The 25,361-nt window shown below is 45.1% G+C and overlaps 1 protein-coding gene across 1 annotated transcript; it reads right to left on the reverse strand.

Annotated features, from left to right (window-relative positions):
* Positions 1-1,748: 1,748 nt before the first annotated feature.
* On the reverse strand, positions 1,749-23,967 carry LOC310711749 (angiopoietin-2-like). Its single transcript, XM_083513983.1, has 11 exons — positions 23,331-23,967; positions 22,818-22,896; positions 16,301-16,569; positions 11,209-11,364; positions 10,635-10,756; positions 9,814-10,046; positions 9,262-9,386; positions 8,585-8,686; positions 6,368-6,534; positions 5,325-5,455; positions 1,749-5,133 (listed from the first exon to the last, which is right to left on the reverse strand). The coding sequence occupies exons 1-11, from the start codon at positions 23,541-23,543 to the stop codon at positions 4,964-4,966; spliced, it is 1,767 nt and encodes a 588-aa protein (XP_083370109.1). The 5' UTR covers positions 23,544-23,967; the 3' UTR covers positions 1,749-4,963.
* Positions 23,968-25,361: the final 1,394 nt, after the last annotated feature.

Raw genomic sequence — 25,361 nt, forward strand, 5'->3', positions numbered from 1 at the left:
AGCAAAATAAAGGCACCACTAGTGCACTGTTAATGTGCAGGACATGTTCCACAATAAACCAAAAGTCTGGAGGGGCCCTGAGTTTCAAAAACAGAACAAGAAACCTGATCTCAATTATCCATTTGCAAATCAACACCTGAGAGGGGAAATTCACAGGGGTGAGGAAATCATTCATTTCATAGAATCAACTGATGTTCACAAAGTCATATCCAGGCTCTTACTAGTATTTTTTCCACACAAAATATATTTTACATATATAACAGAAATGAGGCCACAGAATGCAAGTTTCTGTGTTACACAAGATTCTTTTTCAGGTGAAATGGTCACATAGAACATTTTTTTCACAGGAAGAGTTGAGACATGTATGCATATCATTTCAGTCATGGAGATCAAGAGGCATGGCTAGCTCCAGCATTACACACATTAGTGAGGCAGCCACCTCAAGCAGCAGATTTTGGGTGTCGTAAAGGGCAGCTAATAGTTTTTAAATATATTATTGTTTTATTTTTACTCCAATGAAGAGGTGCTTGTGGGATTTCCTGCCTCAAGTGCCAAAATAACATGGCCAGTTGTGGTGCTAGGCACCTTAGCTTGGGCGAGCTTGGGGTTCCAGCTTCTGTTCTGTATTAGGGAGTAAAATGTCTTGGTCCCACTATACTCTCAGGCATACCACAAAATCTTAATATTTTGCCTTTTCCAATTTATTTCCATGATCAGATAAACTAGAAACTGGCGATGGACTGTTGTTTTTTTAAAGCTAGATTCTGTAACAACTACTATAACGTTCCTATTAATAATACAATAACAGTGTTTTTCAATCAAAACCAGATGTGGAATGGAATCATGGTGATTTTATGCTAGACACTAAGGAAGTTTTCAGATGACCCATTCCAAAGCACTTACAGTATCCTGGTTTGTTTCCGTGAAGGTTAGATTCCACACTTCCCAGTGCATTTTTCTATGACTTTCCTTGCTGCAGAAATCCTTATATTTAAGAGGAGTGGGCTTGTTGAGCAAGGCCTCCCAATCACCTATAATTGCACAACCGGACTGAATCCCATCCCCAAATAGTGACAGTCTAGAACAGCCTTTCTCAACCATGGGGTCCCCAGATGTTGTTGGACTGCAAGTTCCATCATCTCTAGCTAGCAGGGCAAGGGGTCAGGGATGATGGGTGTTGCAGTCCAACAACATCTGAGGATTCAAGGTTGAGGAAGGCTGGTCCAGAAGCACGCTAAGTTAAGGAAAGACAACTAACTACATGGTGCATAATTACTCTATGGAGGGTGGGGAACCTTTTCCAGATGTGGCTGGACAACAACTCCCACCATCCTTGACCCAATTGACCTTGCTGGCTGGGGCTGATGGGAGTTGGAGTCTGACAGCATTGAGAGGGCCAGAGGTACCCCCCCTTGTTCTATGCAATTAATTGCCACAGGAGTCTGTGGTGCCTATTAAGTGGCTTTTTAAAGAAGGAATGGATAACGTTTTAGCCAAGATAGCGAGGGATATTGGGAGGCAGTGTACATATGAGTACCAGATGTTGGGAACAAACAATAGGAGATTCCATCACAATCACGCTGTGCTTGTAACCTTCCTAGGGACCTCTGGCTGGCTTCTCTCAAAGATGGGCTATAGCCCTAGATGGAACTTTGCTCTGGTTCAGCATCACGATTCTTACACTTCCCTGCACGTAGAGCCTCAGAAAAGACACCTTCACATAGACCTTCAAAGAAAAGACAACCACCTTGATTTTATTCTACTTTATTTATTTATTTAAATCTGCCCTCGATTTGACATTAAGGCAGCGTACCAAATTAATCATGACAACAGTCATAAAGAAGCCACGGAACCAAACGAAAGGGTGTATCCAACTAAGTTCTACTCAGAATAGACCCATTGAAAATAATGGGCATGACTAACTTAGGCTCACTAATTTCAACAGGTCTACTCAGAGGAGTAGAAGCTAGGCAAATGCAACCCAAAATATATCTACCTGCAGATAAAAACAGGTTAGTGATCAAATACTGATTAGCTAGGAGATATTTCTTTTAAGCTAGAGTATACAGTCTAAGACCTGTCAAACACCATATCGTCACACTGCAAACTCAATTTCCCCCACCACAAAAAAATCAAATCCCATCACTGTATACTGTATATACTTTCTCCAAGCCTGCTAGTCGCCAGATGAAGATTAAAGGAACCTCCAAATCTCTAACCTGATAGCATTTTTATTGGCCTCCATTATATTCCTCCACCCTCTTTACTGGCTCTAATAAATCTCTTTTTTTTTAAGCATTGAAATTAAGATAGGAACAAACTTCTACAATACACTGAAGTTTGAATAGAGCTGAAACTTGATTCCAGACATGTGGTTGCTTCCCAAACAATTGGCCTTTGTACAGCAAATGTGATAATGAGTCTTTGGACAAATGGAAATCTTTGGGGATGGAATCACTGTACAGTAGAAGTATAGTGATTTTTCTCACTGGTCTGCTCTTATCCTTAGCACCATCCTGGATGGACTAGATAGGTCTTTGGCAGTGGTAGCTGGTGGGACTGCTAGGCTGCCAAAGTGACATGTCCAACGAGGTGACAGCACTATGTTTCAGGTTCTGGTTTTCTCCCCATCTTACTACTCAAAAGAAGGTGATTTGCATCCCTATTGGGACCCTGGGCTCTCCCCACCCCAGTGCTACTGTGTCTACTTTAAACCATTATTTATTTTGCATCAGTGAGCTAAATTAGTTGGGTCTGGAGGACAAGGCAGCAAAATTTGCTTGGGTTCCGATCAGGTCCTCAAAACTAGGGATTATCCACCCCTGATTTAGTGTGACATACCAGCTTCTGCCTTTAACAATGACTTGTTCTTTTAATTCATACCAGACCCTGGGAGCAAAGGTGGTAGTTGTGGGAATGTGGAAGGTGCAGAGATTTCTAAGCAATATTTCCTCTGCTACAGAAGTGCCAAGAGAATTTTTGAGGGGTAGAAGTTATATTCCCCCCCCCCCATTTCATTTAACAAAATTTATATACCACTTACTCAACAGAAAACTCATAAACAGTTTACAAAAGAATATGTATTATCCTTCAACCAGAGGCCATTCTGTATACCCAGAAGTTCTCTCCAGCTTCTAATGTCTCTGAGCTGGATGGCTTTCTTTTTATAAACATTTACAAGTCTGAACCGGTGCAGATATCTCAATCAAGAGTTATTGCCGCAAGCTATTCAGCATTTGATGGTGAAACCTTAGCACCAATATCTTATTTCATCTGAATTGCAGGTGATGGTTCTCAGGCACATATTTACATTTTATTTTTGCAGTTGAAGGAAAAAACAAATGCTGAGTATCACAATGGTTTGATGTAAGGTAGTTTGGCCACAATTCTGATCACCCCTTTGTAGAGGAGAACTGGTGCAGAAAAGGACAGCCATCGTGATCTGAACTGGGGCTCTTTCCCAAAAAGGAAAGTTTGCAGAATTATAATTGTTGTTGGTGGGGGAGTTCTAAAAGAGGACATAATATTTAGAAGATTAGGCATGCTTTGAAGAAAGTGAACAGAGAATATATCTCCCCTGCCATAGTACTGGAGTAGGAAAACTTTGACCATCCAGATATTGCTGAACTACAACTCCCATAAGCCCTAGCAAGCCTGACCAATGGCCAGGGATGATGGAAGTTGTAGTTCAACAATAGCTAGAGTCCCAAAGGCTCACTGCCCCATATTAGAAGTTGTAGTTATTCACTGAAACCAATCGGCAGCGGCAGCAGATTCCAGAATACTCAGGACTCTCAAGTGATCATCCACATTTGGGTACTGTCTGGGCCTGCTTAGCTTCTGAGATGAGACAGAATCAGAACCATGAGGGAAATGTGGCAAGACTAGATTGTGGGGAGGCAACACCCCCCCAAACTTCTTCACATAACACAGAATTAAATTCATGGCAAAGGAGACAAGACAGATTCATAAGGGAGAAGGCTATCAATGACTAAAGAGCATAGCTATATGACTCCAGAGGCAGTATAGCCAAGAGGATCACATGCTGGAATACAGCAAAAGGAGGGGGCGTCTGCCTTCATGCCCTGCCTGCCAGGTTTCCAAGGTGGCCACTGTATGAAACAGGCTGGTGGACTTGATGGACCTTCAGTCTCAGGCAGCAAAGCCCTTCTTATGTTCTTAGGCTGCAGAATCCACTTGAATCTAGCATTGTCTAGCTGTTTGTTAGATTACATACGTGTGTATATTCACACATCAGCACACAATTCACAACAGAGTTAAGTGTGGAATAAGAAAAAACTAAACGCTTCAACTTCTGCCTTCATCTGCCAGCAAGAGTCAATAACATTTTGCATAGAACACTAAGGGATGGTTGAGAAATCTGCCAGCCATACATGGGGCAAGTTTGTAAGAAAGGTTCAAACCTACCGTTAAAGGCACACAAAACAGTGAGTGCATTGTCCTCCAAACTGAATTAAGTACACATGGACATATTTTCCAAATTTACCCTGCTCACGGAGGTGTAAACCAGCAGCCACAGAGAGTGCAGAAGAAGTTCCTGCCTGACTCCAGAAAGTCTAGCTCAGCTCTTCCTGCAGCACCTGAATGTTTTCAAGCCATAAATGCTCTCTCTCTCTCTCTCACACACACACACACCCTCCCCAGGCCTCCTGTTAAAAGTCAAGCCATTTTCAGCCTCAGGATTCTGGACTTTAAAGGAGTTCCTTATATACACAGGACAGGCAAGGATGCACCTGGGATATACCTTGTGCTTTTTCTATGGTTAGTGCCCCCTGTGGCTGCCAGTATGAAGTACAGTGATGTTCTTTGACTCCCAGAAAGTACACCCACCCATAGTTCCCCCTTAGAGATTGCACAAGTTTGGAGAGAGACACAACGCTGCATTTGAATTTCAGTTGATCTTGCTGGAGCCTGTCCATCTCAGCCACATGGCGAGCTCCTCTTATTCCTCTGTGAAATCCACAGGGCGGATCATCATGGTGGTCACCTTCAGACTGTGGCTGGGGCCTTTCCAGTAGTGCCACTTCATGCCATTGTACCTGTTCATGGCAGGGCTGGGCGGGTAATAAATGCCATTTAAGTTGGAGGGTCCACAAGCGTCAAACCACCAGCCTGGAGACAGAGGGAGGAGGAAAAAGAGAAAGAACAGGGAACGTTGGGGTACTCTGCCCATAAACCCTAAAGCAACCCCCCCAAGTCACTCTTCCCAAGCAGATTGGTCACCCGTGCTCTGAGGCATATTAATTTGCAACACAATATAGGAGTTGTGTGGCACACACTTCCCCTCCCATTCCGCTCATTACCTCCACCTGCCATCTGTGCACACCTGCATGCACAGTTGTCGTTGTCGACGTCCTTGGTGCTGAAGTCTGTCCCTGAGGGACTAAGGCTGCTCGTGCGACCAGCTGTGCCACTGTATCTCCCGACATAAAGCCTGCAGGGGCAAAAGGGGGGGACGTACCATTGTCAGCTACAATGCTCTGTTGGTTGCCTCTCCTCTGAAATATGAAACAAGGTATACTTGCTTGGCCTTAGGTGAAATGTTTATTTCAAAAAGTCTGAATGTGGTAGGGCTGTGCCATCAGTGTCATAAGCAAGCGGTTTGCTCGTTTTGTTTATCTCTGTACTATGTATATCCCTGTTTTCCTGCAATCCAGGAAGATCTCTTTCCTACCTGAGGTCATGCACTTGCATGGCTACCAGCAGCTCTCAGTAGTTCTAAATCAGTGTTAACAGAGCTGAATGCTTTCGGTCCAGAGCAGACCATTTAGTAAGGTGTGCTCAAACCCTTATCCCAACCTCTTCCTTAGTCCTACACTGTGGTTTTAGGGCCCAACTAGATGTGACTAGGGATGGACGAATCGGGACAGTTTCAGTTTCTCATTTCCCCCAATCTTAATTCAGTTCTCTACAGTTCCTTAACAGTTTGCGATTATTAGTATTTTAGTCCACATGAAAATTCACCAGCATCTTAAGTGCAAATTTCACCCAATATAAACTTTTTAAAAAATACAGTTTTGAATAAAATACACTTGCCCCTAATATGCACATTTGTGTATACATTATTTGGTTGGAGGGCTGAAATACAAAATCTGGTGTTCTAGCGCCAAGAAATAACACCAAGAGGTTTTTAAAATTGTGTTTTATTTTTAAATTGGAGTCCAGAAAGTTTGGTAGGATTCAGGGCTGGACCTTTCCAGAGCACTTCCTGAGTAGGACTAGTGGTGGTGCTAGGCTTGAAATTTCAACTGACCTTCATGGACTAGGGCCAGTCAGCAGCCATGGAGCCTATTCCCTGCCTGAATAAGGTGCTTATTTTAGCACCACAAGGAAATAAGCTCCTCACCGGTAGTTATGCTCCTCAGGCCCTACATGGAAGTGGTCATACAAGGCATAGGCCTCATTGTTTTCCCAGTCCTGGAGTTTGACATGAAGGTAGTAGGAAGTTTGTGTGGTGAGTAAGTGGATGAAATCATTGCCCAGCCAATGCTCTCCAGGTGGGGACCCAAAGCCCTGCAAGAAAAACACGGAAATGTCAGAGGAAGCACAGATTAATAGAGTCCTGATACAGCACATCACAGAAGTTACAGAAGACTGTCTCACCTCTTAGACAATGTTTCTAACTGTTTTTATTCATGCTTTTACTTTGAAATTGCTTAGAGATATTTTAGGGAAAGCAGTTCACAAATGAACTACATAAAGGCTCAACCGAGGCTACAGAGCCCGCCTGGTCTGGTATGGCAGAGATTGCGGGGAGGGGGGGGGGAATCCCAGCTGGTAATCAACCTGGTTGGCTTCTACTAAGGTGGTGAACCTGTGTCAGGACTGTACCACTTCAAATTGCAGGTAGGGATTCAGAGGACCAAATGTTCCTCCAAAACAAACAAGAAGTTTCCATTTGGTAGTTACTAATGATAGAAGCCACCACTTGCAATCTGCCTCTGCTTCTTTTTAAATAGTTTCTAGCATTTGTAGAACCTGAGATATGAAGCAAAATGTACAGGTTCTATTCTTCTCATTTTCTGTGAGAAACTAGCCTACTCCTTACTAGGGTTTGAACTTGCAGGAAAGTTTTATTTCACTCGCTTTCAGAATTTCCTAGTGCAAAATCGGCTCATTTCTCATTCTACTCGCAAACGACCCTTGCTAGTAAATGAGAAATGTGACATTTCTGCAAATCACTTCAATTCCCCCCCCCCCAAGAACTAATTGTAAAACTTAAGGTAAGTACCCCACCAGGGTCTTGCTACACCAGTATTCTCAACAAACAAAGGTTTTTCTTCAGTTCACCTTATGCAATTACACCTTGCTGTAATTTATTTTCTCCTTCACAACTTGCCTCAACTTGAAAGGCCCACTCATTCTTTTGGTATTTTAATAGTTTAGACTTTAATAGTTTAGACCTGGAGTTGGTGGGTGGGTGGGTGGGTTGTTTGTTCCATTTTGATTTTTTTTTTTCTTTTAAACAAATTTTGAGAATGGCAATGTGGTTTATTATCCATTAAAGGGTTTTTCTTACCCTTTTGTCCTGTCTATTACCTTCATTTGTCATTTTGTGTTGGCTAGCCTATTTTTAATATTACTTTCATTTTACTCATCATCATCCAAATAACTCTGCTTTCAGCCCCCTCTACCGATCCCTGCCTGCTGGCCCCAACATTTTCATATGAGAGATCCTTTACATGTATATGGTTGTCTGAACTACCCATCCAGGGGCGGAGGAAGGGGGATGCAGTGGGGGGCGGGCCGCCCCGGGTGTCACCATTGAGGGGGGTGACAAAATGCCGGGCGGCACCCACTGCGGGGCCTGCAGTGCACCCAAACCATGTGTCTTTCCTGGGAGAGACGAAGTGGCTTATGCACGCTGGCTGTAGGGCAGCTGAGTGGGAGGAGGCAGGCAGACTCCTCGGAGGCCCCGCGGAACATCCTGCCTCGGCTCACCCCACCCCTGGACGTACACTGCCCCAGGCACTTGATCGGCTTGCTCTGCTGCTGCCCACTCACTGGGAGTAGTAGAGTCACACTTCAAACAGTTTCAAAGAGAAATGGAAGAAGGCCCATTTGAACACCAATTTATTTACAAAGCTGTCCTAGGCAAGTCCCACTGAGATTTATGACCACTTACCCCACTATGCTGGAACACACCCACACACCCACACACCCCTGGCTGGCTAGCAGTGGACAGGACTTGAAAGACAATGAGAAATATTGATGGCTGCCATAAGCATAGTAAATTGGAGGAGACACTTCAAAGGGGAAAAGACAGATCTGGCATACAAATTAGTTGTACAATTGGAGCTGACATAAAAAAGTAGTTGCAGAAGTTGTGCAGGTGGTTTCACTGCATTGGAGTCTGACTCGTTCTCTGTGCAATAGGTGCTGGAATAGGTTTTGTCATGGACATAAGGAAGAGCACAGGATCGCATCAGCAGCTGCCACAGGCTTAAGCAATTAAGTGAACCTGCCTCTGCTAGATTTAAAAAACTCTTTTTAAAAAAAAATAATTCAAGTACATCTCTGGTCCTTAAAAGAGATAAACTACTCTGCCCACCTGCTTCCTTACCTGTTTATACTCCTTCCAGGTGCGCTGAAAGTCGACAGAACCATCCGCCCTGTGCTGGATTACAGTCCAGCCGCCTCCACTGGTCTCCATGTCGCAGAGGACCTGCAAGGAGTGCCGTACATTAATGGAAGGGAAACTTCACAAATGTCCACAAGCTGCAGCTGGGCCTGAGGTTCCTCAGCTGTGCCCTAAGGGACAACAATTCTTCCAATTCTGCATCATCCATTAACACCTCATATTCAGAGCTGGACAAAGAACCCACAGATTGTGAGTTTCTCAGGTGCAGGTTCACTTCCAGTTTCAGAGCCCTGGGGGTTGGTTGTTGTGTTGTTGTTGTTTAAGAGGGAGGATATGTGGAGAAAAGTGCTGTGGGGAAGTGAGCTTCAGGAGGGAGGGAGGATTTCTACATTCTAGGGAATTCAGAGGGGTGTGCACACAATTCTTCCTAAGAGCATCTTTGCCTGGAACTGTCCATCTATGGGTGCAAAGGAGTAGCAGAGCATCCCTTAACACCATCCACCACCCACTTTCTAGATGTTCCTCTAGATGTTGCTGGACTACAACTTCCATCATCCCTGACTGTTGGTGATGCTGATGGGAGTTGAGAGTCTGGCAACATCCGATGGGCCACAGGGCACCCATCCTTGGTGTGTCTAGGCCCTGATGCCTGCACTCACTTTTGCAGTGGCCGTAGTGTTGGGGAACTGCAGTGTGTAGATACCACTGGTGGTGAACCCTGATCTGTATGCAGCTGCACAGTCCTTGAATGTCTTCTGCTCTTCTGGGTGGACGTGAGAAATGTCTGCAAGAGTCAGACAAAGAGGTGCTTTCAGTATAGCCGTCTTCAATCTGTGCAATGTCCATGCATTCATTTTTGTAGGCATAGACTCAGAAAGTTAAAAACATAAGAAAAACCCTGCTGGATCAGGCCAAAGGCCCATTTCATTCAGGATCCTGCTCTCACAGTGGCCAACCAGATAGGAAGCCATCTCCTTGTAGATGTTTGTCTGCAGTGGATGATTCCCACGCAACACCCACGCACCCACCCACCCACCCACCCTCAGGTAGTCTGCCTCCTCACTGCAGCAGGTCTCAGGAGCTCACATCAACAGGCTCCCTACTGGGATGTGGGCCTGGGCAGATGGCAGCCTTTGACACCAGCCCCACTGAATAAGTAGAGCAGGATTGTCCTGGGGGAAAAAATCACTTCAGGGAAAACAGTTACTTACGGTTGCACTGGGACACCAAGCCTATCAAGAGCTTCACAGTCTCTGCCAGGGAGGCCTGCTGTCTCTGGAGGACTGTGTTGTTGACCAGGGCAGCGCCCAGACGCTGTTCCAGATGCCCAACAAGGTCCACTTGCTTGGACAGCAACCTCTGCATCTCCTGTTTCTCAGACCGGAGGCCTTGAAGCTCTTCCTCACGTTTCCCCTCCATAGCCAGGACCTTCTTCTCTAGGAAGCTAGGGAAGGGAAAGGAAAGGATAATAGGAATCCTCCACATACAGGCCAGCAGTATTAATTGCATTATTTCCTTTAAAACACTCATACCCCACCTTTCTGTCTTAGAAAGTGTACCCAAGGTAGTTAGCAATCTATGAAAAATACAAAATACATGATCAGGGGTTTGGTACCAAGATAGATGAAGAACCACCTGTTCCCATATGAACTTGCCTGCTCTTTCTCACCTGAGACGACCTAGGACCCTCCTGCTACCCCACCTCACAGTGTCATCAGCTGATACTTACTGCAGACACTGCTAAGAAGTCTTGCAAGGCTTCAACAGTATCTTGCCAAGCAGCTGCTGATCATGGGAGCTGGAGTGGCAAGCAGTGAGTGGCAAAGGGGCATGCTCATTCTGGCAGTCCAGCAGAGGCTGCTGCCCATCCCAGTCTGCCACCTGAGGCAAGTTGCTCAGTGTGTCTCATGACATGGCCAGGCCTGACAGCTAGACATCAAAAATTCTGCAACCAGAGAAAAATTACACAAACATGCATGGATTCTATTACTTTGCCTTGATTTGTTCTGCACGAAGCAAGCACAGCTCTGACCTGTTCCTCTCTTGAAGTTTGCTGATCTCCTGAGTCTGCAGCAGCAGCTGTTTCTCAAGCTTGTTGGTAGAAAGGGAGTTTTCCAGTACTTGGATTTCTAGCCGCGAGGTCTGGGTGAAAACCTGGTTGGTGAGAGTAGAGGGAAAAACAAGCAGCTCAACAGTGAGGGAGGGAAGTAGAGAGGCAAAAAGTAGGCAGAGCCAGAGCAAATTATAGGTGGAGCCAGCTAATTCAGGTTTTGTCCACATCATCCACCTTGCTGAATTTCACAAAGGCGGCACTGAGGAGGAAGAAGCCAGCCAGTGTCACCTCTTGTACTGGTTGTGAGTAAGGGGGCGTTGAGGTGGGGGGCTGGCTGGAGGCAGACTGAGCTTGGTGGGGCAGTGCCCCATTTTTCCTAATGGACCAACTTCCATGGCCCATTTAATTGTCTGTAACAACTCCTTGCCTGTAGAATCCACGTTGGCAAGAAATACAAGGGCTCCTGAAAAAATAATCACATGCAATCTGAAGTGGAGAAGAAGGGGGTTCAGAGTGTTCTGCTCTGCCTTCCCTAAATAGTAGCACAGCTTACCTGCATCTCTACATCAGTGAGCTTGCGAGTCTGCTCAGCCGTTTGGTTCAGAAGGCTGGTGCCAATTTCCAACATGGCCGCTGTGTGGTTCTGCACAGCACTGATGTGGTTGTCAGATGTTTCCATTCTCACACTACCCTGGATATAGTTCTCCAGCTGTTTATGGGGGGGGGGGAGATAATAAAAGTTTGTACTTAGGAGGAGGACTTAATACTCCATCACACATGCACCATGACTTCCAAAAAATGGAAGCAGACCAACCTCTAGGTTGCTTTCTTCTTCCCTAAAACCAATGGAAGATCTATGCCAACCTTAGTTTATAGCTGAAAATGTGGGGCTTAATTTTCTAAGCTTATATTTGTCCTTGATTTTCACCCCTGTTCTTTCATTTACCTGAAGCTTCGTCTAGCAACTTGTCTAGCAATTACTTAGGGCAGGCAAGTGTCCTGTGGAAAGCCTGACTGCTGTTCGCTCCAATTCAGCGGTAAAATGTGGGTTTTCACTGAGACAAAAAAGCAACCACTTGGACCTGGACCTGGACAGCCCGGACCTGTGCTTATAAACATGGCGCTAAAGGAAGTGTGTAGTCAAACTCCCCCTTCTTATTTGCCCCACATTCCTGGGACCAACTCAGACTTACTGCTATTTGCATAAGAAAAGTGTGCAGAATTAATGTCACATCTTCACTCTTCAAATCATTGTGTAAAATATCAACCAATATTTACAAGTACATTTTGGCACCTGGAAACTATGTTCCTGATAATCAGCAACATGACCACCCTATAAACCTCTCTGCCAAAACAAAAGCAGCACATGTGTATGATTGCACAGCAGTTTCAGATCATCAGCATGAAAACAGTTTCCCATGGCTTGTTTTCAACAATGGTTGTCTGATTTTTTTAAAACTAAAAGATGTTTCCTTGCAAACAATGAGATATATATTTGGCTTTCAGTTCTCAGAAGCTCTTTGCATAATATTTTTTTCTTTCCTCTCTGTTTATGCAGATGATTTGGCCAACACATGTACAAACATGATTATCCCACCAGATTCACCCCCCACCCTGGACTTCCTATTATTGCAAACTTCTTCTTCTTCCCTTTCTTCATACAACCTATTCCATAATTCAGTCAACCTCTATTGTGTTGCCTCTCAGTTGTCTGCCCCTGCAATTAAAAAACCCCAAATACATTAGCCTTCTCTCATACAAAATATATTCTTAATTCCCTGATCTTTTAGCTTATATTTTCTGCTTCCTTACCTCCTTTTGAGATGAGGCAACTAGAATTGTATGCCGTATATTCTAAAAGGGTGAGATATGAGCATCATTTTACACCTACACTGAACATAAATTTGCCATTTTGTTGCTCATTAGGGCTCATCCACACTTTAGTTTGTCACGTGATTTCTAGGCACAGGACCAGAAATCTTAGTGAGGTTTTTTTCCCCACTGCTTTCCCCAGGAAAACCTGCTGTCTACTGCTGAATTGTAACAGATGTCAATGGGTTTTCTGTGGAATGGTATTTGTTCTAGTCCAGCAGTAAACAGGGGGTTTTCCCAGGGAAAACAGAGGGACAAAACTGAAACCTCTTGGACCCATGACCAGAAATCACGGGACAAACAGAATAACTTACAGGATGAACAGATATGTGGATAAACCCTTAGTTTGGAGAGCCTTTTGGAGCTCTTTGCAGACCAATGGACTACAGCCTTCCTATTTTGGCTCATCTGCATTTTTTCCTATTAGTTTCCAGACCCAGTTCAGTGCTGGTGGAATGAAAGTCAGGGTCCTTCCATAGGTACGGTTTTAGATTGGCTGAGGAATTGCTGATCCAGATCCCACCTCTTAACAGAAGAGAAGCTGTGGCCCAACAGATGCTGTTAGACTACAGCTCCTATCATCCCTGACTGTTCTGGCCGAGGCTGATGGAAGCTGGAGTCAAGGCACTGCTATGTTAGGTGTAAAGCAATATTGCCAGAACTGAGAAGAGGTGAGCAGCATACAGAAAGGCAACCTATCATTCAAACCTGTCAAAATGAATGTCAAAATGACAACATGCTCCTTTTTTCAGGTAGCAAATAAAATTTATCTCAAGTGAAAGCAGTTCCTCCTACACAACTTAGAAACATACATGGCCAAGGTACGTGATTCGCTCCAGAATATCTCTCCCAAATACATTTGTTTTATCTCTAGCCTCCTACTGATTCTAGAAGATTTCCTGATGAAGAGGAAGACTTTTCCAATAAACCCCAGAGAACGGGAACCTTCAGATGTTTTTAAGACCATTGTCTAATAAGGCCCCCAAAGCTCTTTCATTTCTATAGTTAAAGGCTGCATCCCTGGTTACTGCAGTGCTGGCTAATGGGCAGGAATTATAGGGCGGACAGATTGTTCTGAGTGTCACAAAATAAAACAGGGCAGGAAGTAGAGTCCTTTGGAAACAAGACTGCCCGACCAAAAACTTGTAATTAGAGAGCAGGCTTGGCGCCAGAGGTTGCGGAGGGGGCGCAGTTAGGGAGCTGTCTGGACCCAGATTTGCTAAGGGTCCCACAGGCTATCTTAACTTTCGCTTGTCAATGGGGTATCGCCAGAGCAAAACCCAGGGCTGGCTAAAGACATTTTGGCACCCGAGGCAAACCACAAAATGCTCCCCCCACCAGGGAATATGGAGTGAATGAACATGGTGGGGGGGGATAAAGATCTATTTTGGGAACAAGGGGGGAATCAAATCAACCTCACGCTAAGTGCATACAATCCCTAGGATACCCTAAGAGGCTGCTGTAGAGGTGGCATTGGGGTGCGGGCTGCTGATGACACAGCAGATCCAGCCTCCAAGGAGTACACTGTAGCTGTTGGTTCTACCATTGCAGCAGCAGGCAATGTGTTCCTTGGAGGCTGGATCTGTTGCCCCTGTGAATCCTGCTGCCCAAAGCAGTCGCCTCACCTTGCCTCATGAGTGGGCCAGCCCTGACAGAATCATACAACAATCGTTTCACCCTTCCCTGTCCCCTTCCTAAAGAAATATGATGGTTGTAGACCTCAGGGTCAACCCAATGCATGCAATCAGGTCTCCGTAGCTGATAGATACCTCCATGTGGAATGCTCATGTGTAACCACTCTTCCATCCTAAGCCTGTGTCTCATCCTGAAGAAAGCATCTTCCGCCTGCTGCCCTCAAACAGCTGAAGCAAAGGGGAATAGTATTCTGGCAGGGAGAGCAACTGCCACATGGGTATCTAAGGATATTAATGCCACCGGACGGTCACTTTCTAGTTACCGGGCCTGTACTGAGAACTTTCAAGAGAGTGTATTTCAAATGATATAATTACAGAGTCATGAAAATGTCCACATGCATATCAAAATGCTAGGCTGGAAAAAGAGCAGTATATGCAATGCATTCCTAAAGTACATTGCCCCCTCTCCCCCCCTTTTTGCATCTGTCATTCTTCTTCCCCACCACTGTTCTGCATGTGCATAGCTGAAAAGCCAGTTGCACTGTTATTTTAAGAACAAGAGCAGCAATAAAGCAATTTGAAAATGACAGAGGCACATGCACATTCACTGTGGGGAAGCTGCCTGCTCTTGATTAATCGTTAAAATGTTGGATGAGGTTACAAGCAGAGGAGTCACTGTGGTCATCTTACTGCGTATTCCTGAGTCACATCCGCCACTGTTTTAGATTAGGGTTGCCAACTGACTGGGTGCAGGGGAATACCTAGTATGCTCCGGTACCTTGATCAGCAGGTTGCTTTGTACGTGAAGCATTCACATTTATACATTTGATTTAGACTTAATAATGCTAATAATGCATGCTGTTTAACCCTAACATGGAAAATCACAGAGCAATATACATATAACCTTAGTGTTGCTACTAAATGAAAACTAGCCCCACAGTGTGACAGGAGAAAGGCATGAGAATGTGGGTGGCCACAAAGATAGCAATAGATAGATAGATAGATGATAGATATTCTGCCTTTCTCTTGCCACATTGCAGCACTGGTGGAAAGTGACAAAAAGCATCTGATCAGAAGAATGTGTTCTGGCCCAGACATGCACGTTGTGCTTCTTTGGTCAGCCTAAGCTAGAATCCAACAGGGCATCAACAGCTTTGCTGTGACCCACCTGGTGTGGCTTTGTGACCTGCCTGTGGATCCTGATTCATGGTTGAAGAGTAAAGTGTGCATAAAAATGTGTTATATTAGGGGAAGTTGCTTCATAAAAAACGTATTTATTTGGCAAAATTGGACACAAAGATGTGCATATTAGGAGAAATACTAAAATGCTGGTGAATATTCATACAGCCTTTTTAAAATAAAATCATAAACTGTAGAGAACTGAACTTAAGAGTGAAAAAATGATAAACCTAGGGAAACTGAAATTGACAGATTCACCCATTCCCAGTTCAAGGCAAAAGCAAGATTCAAAGAGATTTTCCAATTCACAACTCAGTCTTTTAGTCACATTGTGACACTCTAGGTGCATGTTCACACCACACTCAGCTATGCCCAGTCTCTTATGCAGCATTCATTAATGCTAATGGAGCTTGTATAGGAGATCTCACCACCTGACTGTGTTCTTTGTGGATCTTCAGATGACTTATACAGATCTCCCCGGATTCTGTTGCACAAGGGGGCTGGAGGTATGATGCTGCAACCTTCCTGAAGCAAAGTAGATCTGGGTCCAGTCAGTGCCTGGATGGGAGGCTATCCAGAAACCCCATAATGAGTTATTAACAGTTAATGGCCTTTTAGGCTTCCTCCACGTGAACAGGAGTTCACTTTTTGAATAATAAGAATTATATGTCATGGGGTGTGTGGAGGGAATCAGGATTTTAGACATACTTAGGTGAGTAATGGCCAAAAAAAGGTTGGGAACCACTGATCTAAGGCCATATATACACCATATATTTAAAGCACACACAAAGGATCCTGGAAAATGTAGTTTACCCTCTTACAGGGCTATAATTCCCAGCACCCTCAACAAACTACAGTTCTCGGAATTCTTAGGGTGGTGGGATGTGCTTTGAATGTATGCTGTATGCACAGCCTAGGAGGACATGGCAGTCCCTTGCAGATCCAAGCCCCTGGTCTTACCTTCTGTAGCCACTGGGTGTTATTTTCCATGATGTTTTCCAGCTGCTGAAGCCTCTTTACTGGCCACTTGGCCTCGGCTAAGGAGGGAGCATCCCTCTGGAGTGAGTTGGAAACCTGGTATTCGGCAGCAGGCGAGTCACAGCCCCCAAGCTCTGGCAGCAGGAAAGTGTAGGTGCAGGAGCCATGCTGCAGCTGGTGCTGGAGGTGCCTTGCAGGAGCATCCTTCCCCTTCACATGGGGGCCAAGTCCTAGAACCACTGGATTCACCCCTGCCCAAACAGGGAAGAAGAAGAGATATGCCAGTGCTCCCCAGCTCCTCATATTCCAGTCCTGCCTCAGAAAGCTTCCCTGTGTATCTGAGCTCCTTCAGTCCCACGCTGTGACCTATTGCACCTTCCTCTGAAGAAGTGTGATAGGAGACAGCCTTCAAGCACTCCGTGTCTGCATGCAGGGAAGCCCCGTCAATTGCTTCTCCAATCCCTGGCTCACGTCCTCCTGACCACTGCAGGAAGTTTTATTATTATGATTTTTTTAAACCCTCCCACCATCTCCCTCCTCTCTTGCCCCCCTACAGGTTTTTGGAACACAGCCTGGCTTCATTTAAAGATGCTTTGTCTCTCTGCTCACTGAGTCAAGCTCCACTTCTGATGAGATAATTACACCGCAAGAATGTACACTCCAAAGTCAATTGCGCTTGGATCACTCTGCTTTTCTCCAGCGCACTCCTGTCCACAACCACCCCCTCTGCCATCCAGCTGGATAAGAGAAAGAAACAAGAGTTTCTGTTTCCAAAATTGGCACCTGGGATATGACTGCACAAGAAATCCTGCTTCAGTGATAAAGCAGGAGCTCAGGAAGAAAATTTCCCCAAAGCAGGGACAATTGGCATGGGAGAACTTAGCCTTCATAATAGGTGCATACGCCATGAAAAAAGCATAAACCCTAAACATCAGGGAAGCAGATTGAAGCAAAACATTAGGGGAATGTTCTTGATAGCAAGGGGCTGTTAACAAATAGCTAAAGGGGGTTCTCCTTCCCTGAGGTATTTAAGCAGAGGCTGGATGGCTATCTCCCAGGGATGCTGTACAGTCATAGGTAAAGGTAAAGGGACCCCTGACTATTAGGTCCAGTCATGGATGACTCTGGGGTTGTGCCGCTCATCTCGCTTTATTGGCCGAGGGACCCGGCGTACAGCTTCCGGGTCACGTGGCCAGCATGACTAAGCCGCTTCTGGCGAACCAGAGCAGCGCACGGAAACGCCGTTTACCTTCCCACCGGAGCAGTACCTATTTATCTACTTGCACTTTGATGTGCTTTCGAACTGCTAGGTTGGCAGGAGCAACGGGAGCTCACCCGGTCGTGGGGATTCGAACCGCCAACCTTCTGATCGGCAAGTCCTAGGCTCTGGGGTTTAACCCACAGCGCCACCCATGTCCCCTACAGTTGTACAGTCATACCTTGGGTTAAATGTGCTTCAGGTTGAGCATTTTCAAGTTACGCTCCATGTCAACCTGGAAGTAACGGAGCACGTTACTTCTGGGAATCACCGCTCGCGCATGCGCAGACGCTCAAAATGACGTCACGCACTTGCGCGGAAGCGGCAAAACGCGACCTGCGCAGTCATGTCTTTCATTCTACTTAGGATGCAAACGGGGCTCCAGAACGGATCCCGTTCGCATCCAGAGGTACCACTGTACTTACATCACACATTGAGCAAAAATAGCCTGTTTCAGGCCAGGTCCCAGCTAGAGGGGGTCCATAATAAACCCAAGTTTAAACCCCATTTAAGGCTAGCTCACCTAACATACATATATTCCCTTAATCCTTAAAATAGACCTCACAGTTGATTTTACCCAGCAGCTGCATGGTCCAGGACTCACATTCAACAGCCACTGCAAAACACACCCGTCACATCTGCTTTGTCTAGACGTAGGACTTCCCTTTAACATCCCAACCCTTTTTTCTTACTCGAAACCTGTTCTCCAAAACTGCCCTTTCTTTTTTTAAATGTATTTTTATTAAATATTTTCTTGGTTTACAAAAGTATGTGCAATCTCTCTCTTTTTCTAGTAACATTTTTTACAAATCAGTTTCATTTGTTGAGACATTCTGAGTAGAATCTCAAACATTTTTTAAAACTGTGTTTTGGGAAGATCTACTGCTCTAGCCTACAAGGGTAATTAGGAGCGTATTTGTTCCAATAAATGTTTATGGCTCCATTCCATGGAATCCCACACAGATTGTGATTTACGGTATCTCCCTTTTCTCTTATTCTTTTCTAAACACAACAACTTCTCTATATCCCTGCATGTTCCCAGTTGCATAAATGCTGGTTGGTCCCTTCTACATGTCACTAAAGAAACTTTGAATGAACAGTTTGAGCGTCACTTGTCTGCATAGGTCTGGTCTGAGGAATCCCAGCCTCCTGCATCCAAAATAAGATGGGGAAAAGCTAGACCAAATGGAAGAGGTTCCTTTGTTTGTGTCAGTGCACACGAAACCTGTAAAACATGCCAATTTCCGAGCAAGAGGATGCACATTTAAGACTGTAGTTGGTTTCTCTGTGGGTGGGGCTTAAGGACTGAAAGGGTCTTGGGTGAAGGGACCTATGATGGGTCCCCTCCTGTCAGTGGGTCCTGGTAGACTTACTTGCCATGGGATTCCTGGTTAGAGCTCCAGAAGTACCTAACAGAATTATTTATTGCCCTCCCCCATAAAATAAAATAAATAATAATAATAATAATAATAATAGTAATAGTAATAATAATAATAATAATTGTCAACACTTAATGTGAGGGAAGACCTGGTGAAGGGTGATTTATTGGGTAGTGCCCATGATAGTAATTACAGTGGTACCTCTGGTTAAGTACTTAATTCTTTCCGGAGGTCCGTTCTTAACCTGAAACTGTTCTTAACCTGAAGCACCACTTTAGCTAATGGGGCCTCCTGCTGCTGCCGCGCCGCCGGAGCACGATTTCTGTTCTTATCCTGAAGCAAAGTTCTTAACCTGAAGCACTATTTCTGGGTTAGCAGAGTCTGTAACCTGAAGCATATTTAACCTGAAGCATATGTAACCTGAGGTACCACTGTACATCTATGTCCTTAGCCTCCACAAAACACAGTGGATACCAGTGTTTGCTGGGGGGGGGGCGGTGTGTGCAACCACTCTGTGTTGGGACTGGACAACAAGGCAAACCACAGTTATTTTTCCCCTTTCCGAATCAAACCACAATGTCAACAATGTGCCCACACAAAGCCTCATGCGGCTGTTGTTCTGTACTCCTCACTTTTCTCTGTGCTGCCTCTCTGTGTTCTTCTATGCCTATGTTCCTTTACTCTGGTTCAGGAGTTTTTAACCCTAGGGCATCCATTATTAGGCACCCATAAACTGGGTGCAACCTATGTAATAAAATAAAATGTATGCAATATTTTGTATCTGCATTTTTCTAAGGAGGGGGTCCATAGCTTTAATCAGATTCTTGGAAGGGCTCGTGAACCCCTCCCAAAGGTGAAAAACCAGTGCTCTAGGCTTTGATGCACTAAAGAGTTCTGGTGATTTATTTATTTTTAAATTTTCATTTGTTAAAGCAGAGCAGCAGAGGAGTTTGTGGCTTTTTTTAAGTTAAAAGTTTAATTTAACTTAAAAAATAATAATCTGCAGCTCTGCATGGGAGGAAAAAAAATACTCCAGAACACCTAATCACTGTTAGCGGACAATCACACCCCAGGCAGTACTAAGTATATTTTTACCTATAATGCCTACTGAAGGGCATCCTCTCCCAACACTAAAAAAAAGTACATGGAAAGTCAAGACAGCCAGCAGGAAGCTGCAAATATATATATATTTAAATATACAAGCTACTCAGCCACCCTTCATTATTTTAGGAAAAGAAAGTGCAACACACAAACCCTGCTCCCCTCAAAAATGTGAAACTAACATCGATTTTGGTGTTTTACTTGGCCTAATAAAAGCATTGACCTAATATGGATCATGGAGTAAAGTAAATCACTTTAATTCCCCTCACAAAAGTCTCTGAGCTTATTTGTCTGCAATTTGGCAGCCTTAATCCACTCTGGAGGAGTTATTGTGCTGGCAAATTTCATCTGTTTCTGCCAAATGGGGAAAAACGTTATAAGAGTTTTTAGAACTGCATAAAGAGTGAAGAGGGAACACGGGGTTTCATTTTGACACAATGGCTCAGAACCCAAACTACAGAGCAAGCAATAAAAATATAGAATTTTTTTTTTAAGTGAAGCCTGGGGCCTGTGCACACCCCTAGTGTTTTTTGGGATGAGAATTGCTAACATGGTGCAGTTTCACATAGAATTGCTGACAGGAGAAATGTGGAGTCGGGTGGGGGGGGGGGAAATAAGTCATTAACTGTGGCTGTAGGAGCCTCTTAGAGGAGTTCAGTGTTTTATCTAGTCATCTTCCATCTAATAACAAAGTCCCAGCACTTCCTGCTTCAGAGTTCCAGCTATGTTGGGGGCCTCCTGGCATAAGAAGGAGGAATTTGGCATGATGTGATTTCGAAGTGGGGGAAGGCGGATTTGATTCCCAGCTCTATGTTGTTGTGAGTTTGGGGATGGGGGGTTAAGCTGCATGCCTGTAAAGGACCCCTGACCATTAGGTCCAGTTGTGACCGACTCTGGGGTTGCGGTGCTCATCTCGCTTTATTGGCCGAGGGAGCTGGCATACAGCTTCCGGGTCATGTGGCCAGCATGACTAAGCTGCTTCTGGCAAACCAGAGCAGCGCACGGAAATGCCGTTTACCTTCCCACTGGAGCAGTATCTATTTATCTACTTGCACTTGCTTTCAAACTGTTAGGTTGGCAGGAGCAGGGACCGAGCAACGGGAGCTCACCCCGTCACAGGGATTTGAACTGCCGACCTTCTGATGGGCAAGTCCTAGACTCTGTGGTTTAACCCACAGCGCCACCCGCGTCCCTCCCACCACCCGCATCCCTCCCGAGTCCCTTCTAATTCCTGGATCCAAAAAGGATTCAATTGTTGGGATAGCCAGGGAATCTTCTTGGTAATGGCCCCTAGGTACAGGTCGTTAAGGTAATGAAGGAAGTAGCTCTGTGCCAGAGGGAAAATGGGTGGGCTCCCCTCCCTCAACTGGCTAGTAGTTGGAAGGACAAAAGCCAGAGTTGAGGGGTGTGAGAGGACTAGAAGTTAGAAGCAGGCTGCAGGCAGAAGCCTGAGAGGGAGAGACATGTCTGATTTCTGTTCGAATCCAAGGCTGTGGCTATGAGAGAATCAAGACCCTCTTAGGGTGTTAATGCTGTGAGCCCCTCCAACGTAGGCTCAGACTACATATACAGTCATACCTCGGGTTAGAGATGCTTCAGGTTGCATTTTTTCGGGTTATGGACCGCCGAAACCCAGAAGTACCAGAACGGGTTACTTCCGGGTTTCGGTGGTCACACACGCACAGAAGCGCTAAATTGCACTTTGTGCATGCGCAGAAGCGCTGAATCGCAACCTGCGCATGCGCAGGTGCGCCGCTGCAGGTTGCGAACGCTGTGGGTTGCGAACGTGCATCCCGCATGGATCACGTTCACAACCCGAGCATCCACTGTATGCGTAAATAAACCATATAGCATAAAGACAGCACAGTCTCTGGTATCCCTCATTCCACAGAAACTGAACCTTGGGTAAGTGCTTGGAACCCCTGGAATCTTGCACCACTCAGAGACTGGGGTGGCGTGCAACAATATTTTCTGACTTGGATCTCTGCCCAGGTGAATTTGTTTCTTACATATTCAATGTGCCTCTTTCTGTCTTTCTCTCCCCCCCCCCCCGCCCCTTTGGACACCCTGTCTTTATGTCACTTTATCTTGCGCCAAAGTCTGGGAAATGTTGTAGGCCCCCAAAAGTTTGGGATATTAAATGAAACTGAAGTCCATGTTTGAAAACAGACTTTAAAATGGCATTTTCTTCCATTTAATATAAAGAACCTCAGAGACCCATATAGTCCAGCTTCCCTGTTCAGCCTTATTAGTTATCTTGGAGTTCTAGTATTATGAAAGAGAAATACATTTCTGTATCTACTTTCTTCATACTATGCATAATTTTATATACCTCTGTAATGTCCCCTCCTTGCCTCACACATTTCCTTCAATATATTAAAAAAAGTATTTTTGCTGAGGCTTTGGGAATATGAAATTTATGTAAAATGGAGATGGTTAAATAGTCAGTTCAAGGGTATACAGTTAATAAGCTAGTATTCCTTTAAGTGGTCAAGAGTCTTGTTTTAAACAGCCCATTCTGCCCTTTATTCCCCCTCCTCCTGAGAAATATCTTGCAAAATAGTTCATCCGGATCACTGGCCCCTTGCATATTTTAAATTTTGCGAGATGTTTGTGTGTGTGGCTATGCTCATTAATATCCCTGAAACACAAATATTTTGGCTAGCATAATCACTCTGATTTAGAGGTCATCGGGAGTAATATTTCTGTCCAGCTCTAGAGCATTTTAAATTGCAAGGCTCCTTATCCGGGCTGAACGTACAGTCTGTGAACATTTGGAAAAGAATCTGCCACAGAACAGATGCTTGGTCTAGAAGCCGCCTCCAGGCCCAAGAATTACCCTGTAGCGCAACAAAAGCAGGTTCAGAAATAAGCCAGAACATTTATTGTGTAAAAAGGTACAGGATTTCAGCAGGAATTTGCAGGTGATGGAACAAAGGAGTATGTCCACCACACTTTTGCAGGTACAAAGGACTCAGCTATACAGCTGCAAATAAAACATTTAAGTGCAATATACAATGTGAAACTAGATGGTGATGGTGAGCCTTATGGAAAATTCAATCCATTTTTTTAAAAACGCTTTTTAAAAAAGCATTTTTAGAATGGTTTTTATACGTGTGTGGATGCCACCAAAGTGTCCTGAAAGTGGAATCGTGTGTAGCTGCTCCAATACCAACAGGAATGCAAATCATGATGAATGCATGATTAAAAGGGCTTTTGGAGCCCCCCCCCCATCTCTCTGCCTCCAAGGGGTAAACAAAGTCTTTTTTCTCACCAGGTCAGACTCTCCTGCTGGAAGACTTTGTACTATCATCTCTAACGAACTCCAGCACACCACAGATGCCAATCCACGGTCCAGAAGAACACGGACTTGAGGATAATCTTTCATGCTCAAGCAGGATAATATCCAAGTCTTTTCTGGAAACTGAAACTGATTGCCAACTTGGGGGATTATGTCATGTACATTAAACATATAATTTCTATACATTCAGGCTTCCACTCTCAGTTTGGAAAGTGACTCTGGTTATGATGAATAGATTTTGGCTGAAATACAGGTTTGAATTTGGATACATCTCTGGAATGACTGCTTGGTTTTTACAACAGTCGCTGTGATCACAATCTCAAGCAATTGTTGTTCTGGCTTCACTTCTACACGGGTGTGGAGCTGGAGGAAGCTGCTGCCAGCCAAACATTGGAGTCTGAGTATAATGGTAAGAGCTGGGATGGGGAACTTCCAGCCCATGGGCTAGATGTGGTCCAGGGGGGATCTGCCCCTGAACTAACCTCCTCACCCTGCCCTCAACGAAGCCAATAGGAGGCTATTTTTGTCATGAACCTTGCATCTAGCAGTGATCCAGGCAGGTTCAAGGCTCAGAGCTGGCTGATATGGAAGATATGGAAATAGTATGTTCAGCAGGGGTCACCAGCTTTCCTAGGCCAGTGGGCACATTCGGAATTTTGAGAAAGTGCCATGGTACCAGTCCCAAAATGGCTGCCATGGAGTGGCATAACACAAAATGGATGCAGAAAGAGAGACAGGCATTGTCTACACTGACTGGCAGTGGTTCTCCTGTGTTTCAGGCAGTGCTCCCTTCACAGCCCTACCTGGAGATGTCAGGGTTTGAACTTAAGACCTTCTGCACGCAACACAGATACGGTCATTGCAGGTTGGGATGTAATCCAGATCACATCCACTCCCCCCCCCCCCCAGCTCTGGGTAAAAACACCAGCTGGGTCTGATCGGATCTGACAGTGCCACAGTTCCTTGCCATCTGCTTTTTCTCTGTGCCAGACAGCAGGAATGGCTATGAAGTAATGGATGGCCAACACGTAGCGCATGGAAAACTCCAGAAGTCTGCTGGGGGGATCTAGCTGCCTCCCCCCTTGCCCCCCGCAGCTGCTTAGATGAGAAGCCAGGACTTCTGGCATATCCATAACTTGACGAGACCCTTGGAGCCTGAGCTTGGCCAAAAGGAACCAGAGTCAACGTGCTTTGGCCTGTTCCTCACCCACAATGGAAACTGCAGTTTTACTGTCAGCTTTTTCTGCAGGTGAGAAAGAAAGGCTTCCACCTGCGTAAAAAGGAAAACAAAAGCCCCAAGAGCCATCCGTCAGGCTGACAGTTTCCAGCTAAAGTTCCAAATGGCTGCATGGGGGAGAACAAGAAAAGTAATGGAGGCAGCTGGAGCAAAAAAGAGAGAGGTCAGGGCACGCTATTCAGCTGTGAGGTGAGCCCAGTTGCAGTGCAGAAATGGCAGGTGTGGAAACCAGTTACTGACTCAGCCATCACTCTTCTCCCTCCGCAACACTTCAAGGTGGGCTGCCTGCCATATGTATATGAATTAGCACTGCATTATCATTTGTGTGTGGTATGTTCATCAGCTTATTCATTTTTCTTTTTTCAAGAGAAATGTAAGGAGAGCCCTGCTGCCAGTGGCCCATCTAATTCAGCATCTTGTTCTCATAGTGGCCAAAGAGGCCCCCCACTTCTGATTCCCAGCAATGGATGTAAAAGTTACCTTTGTACACTAGGCTACTTTTTATACACACCCCTCTCTGCCCTCCATCCACCAAGCAAGTCTTTATCAGAGCTCAAGGACACCTTCCAGCCAGGTAAAAAGCAATAAAGGACGGTGTGAAGCAGGGCTGGCGATAGGTATGTCCAGAGGAGAGTCAAAAGGGCCACGAAAAGAAGCTGGAAGGGGCACATTCTGTAATGTTTACAATAAGTTAATTCTCTTTATTACTTCTCTCGGTTGCTGCCACTCATCCACATCTAAAAGCCTCTCTTGCTCCCATATATGTT

This window comes from Podarcis liolepis (genome assembly GCF_965112155.1).
Source record: "Podarcis liolepis genome assembly, chromosome: 7".
NCBI classification, from domain to species: Eukaryota; Metazoa; Chordata; class Lepidosauria; order Squamata; family Lacertidae; genus Podarcis; species Podarcis liolepis.